This window comes from Pholis gunnellus (genome assembly GCF_910591455.1).
Source record: "Pholis gunnellus genome assembly, chromosome: 1".
In the NCBI taxonomy this organism is placed as follows: domain Eukaryota; kingdom Metazoa; phylum Chordata; class Actinopteri; order Perciformes; family Pholidae; genus Pholis; species Pholis gunnellus.
This window is the reverse complement of record NC_136528.1, coordinates 10,274,626-10,288,413: the sequence shown is the minus strand read 5'-3', so window position 1 is coordinate 10,288,413 and position 13,788 is coordinate 10,274,626. Positions and strand designations below refer to the sequence as shown.

At 42.0% G+C, this 13,788-nt stretch overlaps 1 protein-coding gene across 1 annotated transcript in view; it reads right to left on the bottom strand.

Moving 5' to 3' along the window:
- trip4 (thyroid hormone receptor interactor 4) overlaps positions 1–13,788 on the bottom strand; it is a 69,082-nt gene that overhangs the window by 39,124 nt on the left and 16,170 nt on the right. Inside the window, exon 12 of the mRNA XM_079166606.1 lies at positions 3,496–3,598. Coding sequence (XP_079022732.1) covers positions 3,496–3,598 — 103 coding nt within the window. The remainder of the gene's footprint in view (positions 1–3,495; positions 3,599–13,788) is intronic.

Sequence of the window (13,788 nt, the reverse complement as noted above, 5' to 3'; positions counted from 1 at the left end):
CGTAAAACTATTCATTGAAAATAAAAATAAATTATATTTTTGGGTGGAGAGCAAGTTTGGTTTGGCATTTTGTATTGGAGCTAACGGACACTAACTAATAAAAACTGTTTTAGTGGCGTATGATTTGTGTTTCACTTTTACTGTGTGGCTGTGTACACACTCGCTGTGTGTACACAGCCACATCATACGGAGGATGTCAGCTTATTAAACACATACGGCAAGTGAAGGCTAGCTATAAGGAGGAGAAAAAGGAAATGTGGATTCATGTCAGAGAGCCAAATAGCTTTCAACACATCCAGACTGACCTTCAGCTCACACAGAAGCGCGCACGCACGCACACACACGCACACACACGCACACACACACACACATCGATACAAATGTTCACAGGATGTGACCATAAACCATAATGCATATCCCTTATTACAGGGAGTGAGCCTTGGCTGCATGCCATTTTAAATGTCACAGACTCCACAGGGTAATAACTGATCAACCTGCGTCGAGCACAGCCCAACATATTATCTACAAAGCCAACTGTAAAACTGTCTGTGTGGAGAGAGAGAGAGAGAGAGAGAGAGAGTCAGCAACACTTTATTTGATAATTGCCGAATGCTTCCAATAATGTTCATCCATACGTGGGTGTGCCTGCTTCCACGCTGCAATATGCAATATTACTACACTAAAGCAAAGAACTGCCGACCCGACGAGAAACAACGCGGCAGCATCACGCAGCTCTCAGCTCATTTCGTTGGCTCGCCAGTCAGACAAATCAAAACTATTCCCATTCATATCACAAAAAAAACTAAAACGCAAGCAGTTGCAAATTACAAGCACACATTGCAGAAGAGTAAACAAAAGTAAAAAAGTGAGAAAAATCCCCCCAAATAAATTACCTCCAAAATGCTTTTCATCACTGATGGCAAACAGATTAACGATGAATGAAATCAAAGTAATACTGACTTTAATGGACGGGGATTATAGCAGTTAAAGATGTCCCCTGTATGTTTATCTGAAATTGACCCCGGGAAGAGTAGTTGTTGCCAAGGTAACAGCTAATGGGGATGTTAATAAATAAATAAAGCTGGGACTAAAATTCCCGCTAACACTTTCAACATGATGATTTGTAATGTCAAGGCAGTTAGTTCGTCAATATCTATTAAAGGCTCCCACTTTTCCACAACATGACTGCAGAATCTATCTCAGCAGCCACACAATGTACATTTTTAACATTATCTACCAAATTAATGTTCAACAGACTAATGACAAAACAACAACAGTGCATGTTGTGTAATAAAGCCCCGAGTCTGCTGAAAGGAGCGGAGGAGGCAGAAGGGACTGCAGCTTTTTTTTTTTCCCCCTCGCTCATTCTGATGAGGCATGAGATGGCTGGCAATGCCAGTGACAAGAGGATCTTGTCGATGTAAGCTGTTGGGGGAGCAAAAAAAAATACTTGTGCTAAGCCCCCCTGAGTAAGATGAGCGGCAATGCCTTGACCCATGAGATGCAGTGGGAATTGAGGTGGAAGAGCCGGGGACGAGAGAGCAAGAGAGAGAGCGAGAGAGAGAGAGAGCGAGAGAGAGAGAGAGCGAGAGAGAGAGAGAGAGAGAGAGAGAGAGAGAGAGAGAGAGAGAGAGAGAGAGAGAGAGAGAGAGAGAGAGAGAGAGAGAGAGAGAGAGAGAGAAGCTAGCTGGTGACAGAAGAATGAGACAGGCCGGACTGTGTAGGTCCAGTGGGTCAGGGTAACCGCTCCAAAGACCAGGCTAATGTGGACAGCAGGGAGTGTGTTGTGATCAACGCACACTACATGATGACAATGCATGCACAACTCTGCACATGCAGAGAATAGAGACAGCTGGTATGGAAGGTATTATAAACAGAGATAGCCTATTTTATTTAAAGGTGGGTAAATAACTTTTGGTGCATAATGAATACAATTTTGCATATTTGTGATATTCTGAAATACATTTATATTTGATTTGATTTATGTGATGGGAGCTCATTACCAAAAGCATTTCACAGGTTCTTCAATGACATATGTACAGAATTATCAGCTGGTGTCTGTGAGGGTATATCAATGCTATAACCTGTGAATTTGTTACGCTATGTAAGCTTTTGTGTTGTTAACGTTCAGATAGTAACTGTTAGTTTAGCTAAGATACGAACAGCAGTCAGACGGCTGCACTGCTCTTACAGTAGTGTGATGTGTGAGCTGGAACAAAGCTGGAAGACTGTATTGTACCATTACATCTGATAGCAGGCAATGCAATGCAGAATGCCACTGGTTCAGAATGAAGGTAACCTCTGTAGAGATACTGCTGGTGTAATGTTTTTGTAGATGGTATAAATGCAAGGTCATCGAAACAAAACCAAAGAGTAAAGGCTTACCCAAGTGTTTCTCCTTTTTCTGACACAGCATTTCATCTTTTTTTTTTTTCAGAAAACAAGTCCGCAAAGTTCAATATTTGTTGAGTTATCACAACTAACTGGGAATAAAAAACAAGCTGCAGTTACATTAAAAATGAATAATAAGTATTCATAAGACTATAATGGTTAACAATTTACAACGGGCAAGTTCAACAAAGCCATATTTATTTCACCAGCGATAGAAAGTAAGATGCTGATTCATAAAACCACAATCTGTAGGTCTAAATAATGTACGCCCAGCGATCTGTGCCTACGACAGCAAGCCGGCCTCTAACGATGCGTCAGCATGTTTCACCAGGTTGAGCCTTTTATTCAAGACCATCATAATCACAGTTAGAATGAAATATATAAACAATTAAAGACAGAGAGGAAGACTTTGACAATATTAATAGTCTTCTGAAATCTTCTATATCAGTGATCAAACTCAAGTCCACTAGTCATGTCTGTGCTAAACCTCTAAAACCTAAAAGATGGAGACACGGTCATTAAATCCATGTTAGTCAGACTCCTGCTACATTTTTTACCTTAAGCCTCTCCCAAAAAAAAGAAAAAAAAGTCTTCTCGATCAATCTAGAAAGATGTGAAAGAGGCACAGCTGCATAAACAATCCTCTCAAGTCTTTTGAAATATTAAGAAAAGAGCTTGCAGGTACATCATTTTGCAGCAGCGGCTATGGCAGCGGAGGGAAAATGTGTTTGAGTCCTATTATAAATCACACAATACAGCAACAGCATCGCACATCCAGGCCTGGCTTGTCCCCCAGGCAACCCGACAGCAAAATCCTGTCTTTACAGATGGCTCTCAGAGAGGCTCCGCACATGCGTACTTGGGAGAACGGCTTCTGCGTTTCATTTAGTTTTATTAACAAACATATAGTAATCAGACCCCGTTCCCGGCATTATCGCTCTTTTGCAGGTCCAGCTATGCGTGCGTGTGTGTGCATACAAATGCAGAGGAGAAAGCTGATAAAAGAAAATATAATAAGAAAGAAATTTGAAAAGAAACAATCCAGTTGGCTCAGGGTAATTTCATCTACTTCACTTCCCCTTACATGAAAGAAGCAGGACTTACAGATCTTGTGCTTCCCTTTCATGGGGAATTTCACCAGCAGCTCCTGGGAATTGGTGCAGATGAAGACAAATGGAGAAGCAGACTCCTCACAGGTACCAGGGAACTGTAGGGGGAGAGAGAAGAACAGTTTAACGTCATCTTACACAGAACTACCATGGCCACGTTGGGCACAGAATATGGTAAATATCTTGAGCGGTATCGCGATTATGAATCATTCAGTGAGTGTCTGTTCACACACACCGGCATCAAGCGAAATGGCCTGATGGAATACCACATGCCCTGACAGCAACTGATGGTTATGAGTCTCTCCGGGTTTTCTGCACTGTAATTGCACAACTAATGATGCAGCTGCTAATGAGAGCAGTTACACACCACTTGCGAGCAGCAATAGATGAGACAAAAATCTATCACAACCGGCACCAAATATACTGTCACACGGGCAAGACTCGCACAAATAAAATGAGAAAATCCATACGCACAATATTCCTGTGTTCGTCCAGTAATTCAAAACGTACTTCCAACGTGTCATCATTTATTAAAAGCATACTTCTAAATCTACAGAAAGGCATCACATTTAAGCATATCCATGACATATTTATGCACACCACGTGACACGCCATACCTCAGCCCAGTGACGGAGCGGATGTTTTACAGCACATAATTGACAGCAGCCCACGGCATACCTCCCTCTCTCTCTCCCCCCCGTGTTATTGATTGGTCTCTCAGGTGAGAGTATGGAATTGACTGACACAGTGACAAAGGAGTCATCTTTCCCATCACTGGCAGCCAACGGCTCTCGGCTCATCCAATTTCCTCCGGCGCTATCAGATAGTGCCTGTGATTGCATCTAGCCGGCCAGGAAGCGGCTCTCTTCATGACAGCATGCTTTTTTCCTCTCCGGCTGCCCCCGGCCTCTTATTCACACTCTCTCTATCTCCCTCAAAGGAGCACTGAAGGTTGTGACAAATTTGGGGCTTTTAAGGGAAATCAACAAAGTCTGCCACCCATCTGTATGGTTCCCTGACAAACTGGGGAGAGATGATAGAGATGTTTATTTCATATTACAGTCCATGTCGACTTGAGTGCAATACACCGGTGAGTGATAAAATATGTAAACACTCACAGTTGTTAGACATTGACGGGGACCTCAAAAGAGCCCCTTGATTCCTCCTTCCAAACGCCACGGTGATTCCAATTAAATTACGTCTCCCAGTCAAGTGTGCCGTCTCCAGGACAGAAAATTCCCCCGACGGCCCAAAACTACGTGTGATTGAATAGGGGTTAAACCAGATGAAGGTTGTGAGTCCAGGAACGTGGCGTCATGGGATAACGCGTCGCAATGATTTCTATCTTTCTTATTGTCATCAAATCCTACGAAAACGTTTAAAGGTGCCATGTGGAGTTCTGTTGTCAACAATCAAAGTTCATGTTTACATTCAGCGTCAAACCATCGTGTGAAGTGCAAAAGCATTGATGTGCAACGCATCCGCCACATTCTTATTAATTGATATTCAAATCATTGTTGGAGCCATTTATCAAGGTTTTATAACATTTTCGAACATATGTGTGTTCTGAACTGTTGGTACCAAGCAAGAAATTTTAATGAGGCATTGTTTACTAATTTATCATTGGCAATTTTTCAATTGTCAGATTAATAAACAATCAGTTGCAGGCCTATATATCATTTATTTTTGTAACATAGACCTCAACTGTTTCCAAAAACAACCCATAAAGGAGGCCACACACCGTTGCACCGGATGACATATTATTTCATGATTTGAGTATTTCATGGTTTTAAGTCAATACTACACAAACCGTTCTGGTGTCACAAATATTCAGTGGTGCACCAAATGTGTATTAATTCCCATCTGACAATAGTCCCCAAGAAAATGCAATATTTATTCTTTGCTAAAAAATAAAAGGCGCTGGAATATTTCGCCTTTTTTCAATAAATAATCTCATTCTCGCCACTTATTGACACACATCACAGACAGACAGACAGAGCTCAGTTGGTTTTGTTTTTGTTGATAGTAAGAAAAATATAGAAAGACCTCAGACAATCACTGTCTACCACAATATATACAACACTTTTCAGTAAACAGCAACTGAGGAACTATTATCACACTGGAGCAATTGACTCCAATTAACTTAGAGAGGACGAATACCTTCTTTCATCAACTAGCCGGAGGGTCCATGCGTCTCCACCTACAATGTAAGGATCGATCCTGTGAACTGTTAAGACCATGCAGTTCTTCTTAAATAGCTTCCTAAGGTGAGCGGCCTAATTGAGTCTTCATTTAAAAGTCCATGTCAGACACTTAGAAAGGCACTTTAATCCAGAGTGATTTAGCATTGTGTTTACTTTGAAAGAGTTGTAAGTCAATGTCATTCATTGTTAGATTTATATCAATCTCAGAACCCATCGGCTATCGGTCTGGAGACGATAAGCCTCTGGGAGCGAGGAGCTGTATTTCTGGGGCTCCAGTGTAACCGGCTGATATACGGACTTCCTTATACATGCGCCGCTCGTTGTTTACAGTCCGATTAGCAACTTGTGATGCGAGACTGGAGTTGGCGTTGAGAGACGACGTGTACGACCAGATTGTTTCACAAGCAGCCAGTTAACGACCTCATTTTAAACCAATAAAAAACTAAATCATCGTCGGACGATAGCCGGTGAGTTCTGAGATTGCATTTGGGCCAACGCGTTCGTCTGTTGACCTGCATTCAACCAAAGCCTCAAACGTGAGTAGTTAATACTACTCTGACTACAAACGGAAACCAGAAAGCTTCCAACACCAAAGTCACGTTCAGGTACAGATGCATGTGAATGCAGAATATGTTTGAAAAGATTAATACAAAAATGGATACAATCCTGTGATTTACCAGTAAATTAATTGAAACTACAATTACAGACATTGTGTGAATGTAAAAGCCCATTTTTATGCAACAAATATGTTGAATAAACTAAGAAGCTAAGTTGTTGCAGTGATGAATATTTTCATGTCTCGATTTAGACCAGAGGTAAAAAAAAAAGACCCTCCTACAGCCACAGAAATATTACTACCAACAAGTATTCTACGTATTTGTATAATTTAATTCATGCGAAAATGAATTTTTGTGTTTTGTAATGGAGCAAAATGGGACGACAATCTGCATGTCGTTGTGTCAATAAAATAACATTGAAACCTTGTAAATGTTGAATAAATGAATATCCATCTAAATGGTGTATGCAGCACGTGTGCATATTAAGAATTGCACATCCCAACTTAACTTCCTGCCATTCAGTGCTTGTGCATGTTCGACTTTATAAAAACAGGCTGGAGGACTCTGAGAAGTTGGTGACACTGATGTGAAAGGATCATTGATGTGAAAGACCCGCATGTCTGAATGGCAAAAAGCCATCACTTAAACAGCTTGACGAAACCAGCGATGTTACGTAATCACGTCTGAAAAGGGCTGAAGTTTGTAAGTGGTTTGCCTTCACCCAAGGTAAAAGCACATAAACAAAATACATTGTGAACTTTCGAATACCATGAGAATATTTCTGTGCTGTGCAAAGAAAATGTCTTCATAACTAAGAAAAGAAGACAGAAGCAGTGATTAAAAGTGTGAATAAGAGATGATTCAAAAAAAGGGAGGAAAGAAACACGAGGCACTTCTTGCATAGACAAATTGAGCCTCATCTGAGATCATTAAATAAAATCTCACGGTGCACAAGATGGCTGTAATGTCTGAGGTACTCAAGGAAACAAAATGGTGGTGGTCTCGCTAAATTCAGATGAAGCGAGCGGGTATAGCTGCAGCCAGGGTTTGAGGGCGTTCACGTGAAACACCGCCCGGTGCCTGCCTCTTTCATCCTGCCATTAGCTAATTAGCATTTAAAGCTGTTGAATGTGCTGCTTGCCTCACTACCTCCCCCACCTAATTGTTTCCTTTCAATGTTAATCAAAAGGGCATGAAACATCGCGGTTGTGTGACAAGCAGGTTTGCTAAAGCGCTCCATATTCATCAGGAAGCTTCTAATGCAGCCAGAGTGGGACTGCTTACAAATGCAATTAAGGTTGAGGCTTGTTGAAAAAACGCAGGTAGGGAATTAAGAAACTGTTGAGCGGAATCACATTGAAACACTACAGGTGAGAGTGAACGTCGCACTGAATCCAGTTAAAGGTGATCCGAGTTGTTAGTGAGCAGTCAAGGTCTGGGTTACAGCCCCAGGGCATTCTGGGTAAAGGGACCAATGTGCTTGACGTGGGAGAGATCTGAGGCTCGAGTGTGACAGGTGCCTCCGTGTGAATGGAGTATCGCTGGTTGGTTGCTTCAGGCCAAATTCACTTGGCCTTAGAAGTCGGACAATTGTGAGACAAGCGCTTCTACTTGCTCATAAAAGACACAGACAATTGTCTTGTGTTCAACACAGAAACGCATCTACCGCATGGCTGGCTTCCAAACTGTTTTCAGGAAATAAAATACAAATACATCTCAACCTTGCCAGCGTGCCAACTCATGATGAATCTAGTTATCAGTCATGTGTTTTAACAAAAGGGCATTACCGCTTTGGTTTTAATCAATTTGTGTGGGCATGATCCAGTCACCCAGTCGGCTCCCTCGGAGGAAGAGGTCGACGTTGACGGGATATGAGAGAAGAGTGGTACCACTCTGGTGTCTGAGTGGTACATTTGAAGCTACCACCAGCAGCCGGTTAGCTTAGCATAAAGACTTGAAACAGGGGGGGGAAAAAAGCACCTCTAAAGCTTGCTAATGTTTTGTTAACAGGTTATACCTTTTTTTTTTTTTTTTTAAATACATAGAAAAACAACACGCTGTTGTTTTGCGGAAAGACTCTTGACGTCTGAACCTTCGGACAGAGTCAGGCTCACCGTCTGCTGGCAGTAGCTTTAAGTATATCGTACAGACAGAGTGGTGTCGATCACCTCATCTCACCATCAACAACGTCAATGCGCGTATTTCCCAAAGATGTGAAGCTCTTTAAAACATTGTAGCTACATTCACTTCTTCTGGCCAGAGAATAGAAAAGCAGTATGTGCACAAACAATTCAAACCATCATTTTAGTTACAAGAACCAGAAATACTGCAACACTTTGATTTGTACGTCCTGAGACAAGTAAAGGAGGCAGCGTGCTGTCGATAAGTAATGCTCTAAATATTACAATGACAGCCCAGCTGAATGAAAACCTACTTGCAAAATACTAAACAGCAAAAGGAAGGAGGTCGAAAAATTCATACGGCTTGCTCAGAGACCGTCAATTCAATAAACTGCCCACGATTTAATTTGCTGGGATCAAGCCAGAGGGGATTCAACATAAAACCAACTGTAATAACATGAAATTAACAAGTTCATTGGAAAAAGTGAAAAGGGGATGGCGGGGCAGAGGCTGCTGGAAGCTTGCCTTTGGCTATGAAAAATAACAGTGGCTGAGAGGGCAGTAAGAGGGCACAGTGGTCCTATTGCTCTCGCCACACATCCTTGTAATAAAGTAACTCGCACTGAGGTTTCGACAGCTTCCCTTCTCCAGCTCATCATCTGCCTTCCATATACTGTTCTATTCATTTTTTAGTACGGTCCAAAATACTACGAGTTCCTACCAACGTTTGATGAAAACAACATCCATCTTAATAAAACCAACTAATACAGAGCCAGAGTTTGACAGCAGGAACACAAACCTTTGAGTCCAAGCTTGTCAAGTAACGACACGACAAGCCAACACTGTTCCCTCTCCTCTCTCCACAATGTCTCTCTCTCCACAGTGTCTCTCTCTCTCTCTCTCTCTGGCTCTTTTCAGCTGCTGTCGGCAATTAAGGGCAGCAGAGACAAGTAATCTCCTTCTGGGCGACAGGGCCAGACCAGAACAGGCATGTGGAGTGGGCTGTGCAGTCGGGTGGGGGATGGGGGATGGGATGGGGGATGGCGAGCCTGGCCCCAGCCTCAGCTCGAGCCAGGCCCTGCTTGGCTGCACTCAATCTCAGCCCAATAAAAAGCCCTTCATTGGCAGGGTGCAACTGAGCCAGACGGGCTGGGAGCATGTGGCTTTTAAAAATGAGGAGGGTGGAATAAGGGGGGGGGCAGAGAATGAGAGGGAGGAGAACCAGCGGGTAAAAAAAAAAAATGAGGAATACGATTCGGTAAGAGACGGATAATAAGAGTATGAGGTGAGGGAGAGATTTTGATAGATAGGGAACTACACAAAGCCAAAAGGTGTCTTCCCAGAAAGGACACTTGAGAAATACTGCTTAGCCGGATCTGTCAGAGCTGGTGTCAGCCTGGGAATGGAGAAACAGATGGGTTGTCTCTGAGCTACGGGTTGCATGTGGGAGGTGAAAGCATGTTGTTGGGAACCGTACGCAACGGTTATCGTTCCGCCAATCGTTCCGCCAATCGTTCTTTAATCCACTGTGGTCACCAAACAGCACAAGCCTGTTTCTGGCATTCATTAGCCCTGAAACAAATGCAGCAGCCCTCAGGAAACACTGCACTGTAAACTGCCTCTCAGCCTTCCTGCACGCTCCGCTGTAAGTGCACTATTTGTTTTTGCGTCGTTGCACAGGACGAGAGCGCACGCAGACTACCAGGACACGCAAAGAAGCATATTGTTCATGTATGTATCATGTATCAGGATTCAAAATCAACAAAATCTCCAAAATTAACTGCAGCCGACATCCTCAACACCCAACATTGTGTCATATGTCATCATGAGTCAATTAGTCTTGTTTACTGATCCTTTAAATAGATTTTTACTTGTTTTCATTTTGTAAGTTTTACCAGTGTTAATGCACATGTCTCATACGGCTGTGTTCAGACTATTGTGTTTATGTCATTACATATTCAGGTTACGTCTAATGGCAAAGTTGTGACTTAATACAGCTCAATACATGTAGCCAGCGTCATACATCTTTGAGGAAAAAAATAACACATTTGTGGATGTTATAAGTCTCTATTTGTGTGCGCAAATGTATTGTTACACCACAAATTGTTCCTTTATTTGGGGAAGGGCTATTATGACAGACAGGCCTATATTTCTAATTCCAAGTTGTATATCTGCACTTTGATTGTGTTTCAGTAAGAATCCTCTGTTTTCTTGATTTCCTCCCATCTGCTGTTTAATGCTGTAATGCAAACTCATTCCTCCATCTGTTTCACATCAAAGGCCTTCCAGCGGTTCACGAGAAATAATCTTTTCACGTCACATTTACTTTGAAACATCTGCAGGAAGTGTTGAGTTTCATTAAGGGCAGCTTAGCATCACGAAAGGCGGCAAAGAAGAGCTGATCAGTAAGTGAATATGTCCTGACAGTGTTGTTGTACTGATGGCAGACCGGGCGTTAAATGGTAAAGGCAGAACGTATCATACCTGTCACTACAACACATGTCGGCCTAGCACTCATGTTGTATTTTACTTTACTCATTCAATGACACTTAGACTAGCACAGGTTCATTTGTACAATATTTAGCAAAACCACTGTGCTCATCATTGTGTACCTGTGAATTATTAGAGATTCTTGACTTATTGCCAAGCCAAACATGGGCGATGGTCTCTCGATAGATATTCGAATAGAAGCAGCTCGTGCATATAGAAACATTTTGTAGTCTGTTTTTTTATTTTTATGTTAACAAAGAGACTCAACTGAGAGGTGTCATCGGATCGTGTAAACAGCATCTCTGGCAAACAGCCAAAATACATCACGCATGTAACGTTAGATTAGATCAATTAGATGATAATCGGAACATTTAACGACAGCTATTTTGATAATTGATTGATCGTTTTAAAGTCGTTTTTCAAGCAGGCTTTTTATTTTTCTGATGTGATAGTAAATCAAATATCTGTGAGTAGTATTTTATTGGTTGGACAATACATTTGATTTCAAGAAGTCCCTTTGGGCTTCAGTAAACCGTAAAGGACACAATTTTCTGACCTGATTAGTTGAGAACATAATTGGAAGAATATCTTATCATTAAAAATATAGGAGGGGTTATACGCATCCTTTGCTTTTATATGTTACAAGTACCCTTTTATTAATTGCAATCTAAAATAACTGCTATTAATATCTGTATACATCCACCAGGTTTTTACCTTTAGCTACAGGGACGTCCACATGGCCAACGCTTTGTCGGACATGTTTAACGAGCCCTTTAAAACTGGAAGCAAAAGGTGCAAACATACGTACCCTCAGCCCGTATGGACACAGGCTTTGGATCACACCGGTGTCATGTGACTTTAACCCACAGCGGCGCTAACTGTATCCCTCTAAACAGGCAGCTAGTGAAGCTCACTTTGTCCCTTTCTCTGGAGCTCAGACACACCGAGTTGCACGGTGATGATTAAAAATGTAACACGCTCCTTCACCTACAGAACCAACTGGTGTCAAGTTTGGAGAGTGAACATTAATTATCTAGGAGTGTCCAACACTGGCTCCTGAATACATTATTAATATCCTCGACACAACGAGAGACATGTCTCATTATTAGAAGCTCAGCATCCAGCCCACGATTTCCCAATTACTGCCACAGTCAACTCAACTGAAGAAAAAAACAAAAAAAAAACATTTCCTCTCCCTAGAAAATGCTCCATGTTTCGGTACAATTAAAAAGGTCAATTCACACATTTTGCATTGACAAAAGTAAAAAACCCAATTTACAACATATGTAAGTTTGTAATTAATCTCAAAGTACATCGGTCGATTGTATCGCAAACTAATCTAAGTTTGTACTTTGAGATGAATTACAGTAAAAACCTTTGTCTTTTTTGATCAAACCATCACTGCAATGTGACAATTACGTTAACTACCAAGTGAGGAAGGCAGGAATAACTGATATTAACTATGATGCTTCGGTGTATTTGTACTGCGGTGTTTAGTTCAAGAAACCAACTGTGCGTGTCAGAAATGAAGCAATTATTGTCTTCATGTAAATGACTTCAAGCTGTCACCAGTCCACCATCCCACTATTAAAATTCCTCGGGAGACTGAGGAGACAGAGGTATTAAATGAATTCTGCTACTCCGCTGCTTCATACGCATAACAATTCAGCTCTGCAAAAGCAAAAAAAAAAACTGTTGGGAAAGAGAAAGCCACACATTAGCCTTTCAGCTAGCACTAGTGCTGACAGGTGTAGTGAAGTCATGTGTTTTTGCAGGGAGATTCACACAGACTTCCTCGCTTAGCTCGGTTCCACTTTCACAGCCATGTTTATGACTTCACCTCCTGCAGTGGCCCTCAGGCAAGAGGGAAACAAGACCGCCTCACAACAGTCACATTTCTCTGCAAGCTAACTGCTGGAACTTTCCAAGGCAAAGGGGTTTCTCTTGCACTCACAGTTAAGCTTCTGTTTGACGAGTGCTGGACTCTTAAAAACTGAAAGAAATAAAATAAACAGGTTTCTAATGTGCGGCAGCATTGTGCTACAAGTTCCTAAACACAGAGATGGCGAGAAAATATGATGCAATGTTTAATAAATGATGGTTCGGAAGTTACAAATAGCAAACATGAAAAAAAATAAGAAGATGTTATTTTCATACTTGAGTTGAAGTATCAAACAACTACACTGCAATTTACAGAACATCACACAGTCAAACCCATAACTAGACATAGACAGACAGACACACACACACACACACACACACACACACACACACACACACACACACACACACACACACACACACACACACACACACACACACACACACACACACACACACACACACACACACACACACACACCAAGAACCCCTGGAGACAATTACCATGTCTGCTTTCAAACCTCGACATCAAAGAAAAGTTCCGGGGAATCTAAGGCATTAAAACTACTTATTTTCCACCACAATCTCCTTTTATCGATGCCACAAATCCCGCTCTCCTTGACACAGGTGCTGTCAGCAGAGAGGCTCGTATTTTAAGCAAGGTAACAAAACCACTTCACGGTGGGCATTCGATTTCATAATGCAGAAATTGAGAAGGACCTGGGAGTTTATGAACGTGTCCGTCTCTTAAGGTGAATATTTGCTTTGATATTCTGACACTCCCATCTGTGTTCACTCAGCCTCTGAGGGGGAAACAAGCGTCTCTTCCCTCCTCCTCTCGAGACTGGCGGTGAGCACGGCTTGAGAAAAGAAGCACAGAAGGAAGGCTGTCCCTTGATTATTATCAAAGGCAAGTTTTAGGTTTCCCTGAGCCCATGGGTTAGTGCTGCAGCGTACAATAGATAAGATGATCCGACCGATACGTTCCAAGGGAGGACACGGGGAACAGGAGGTGTTGAATGAGAGCTCTTTACGC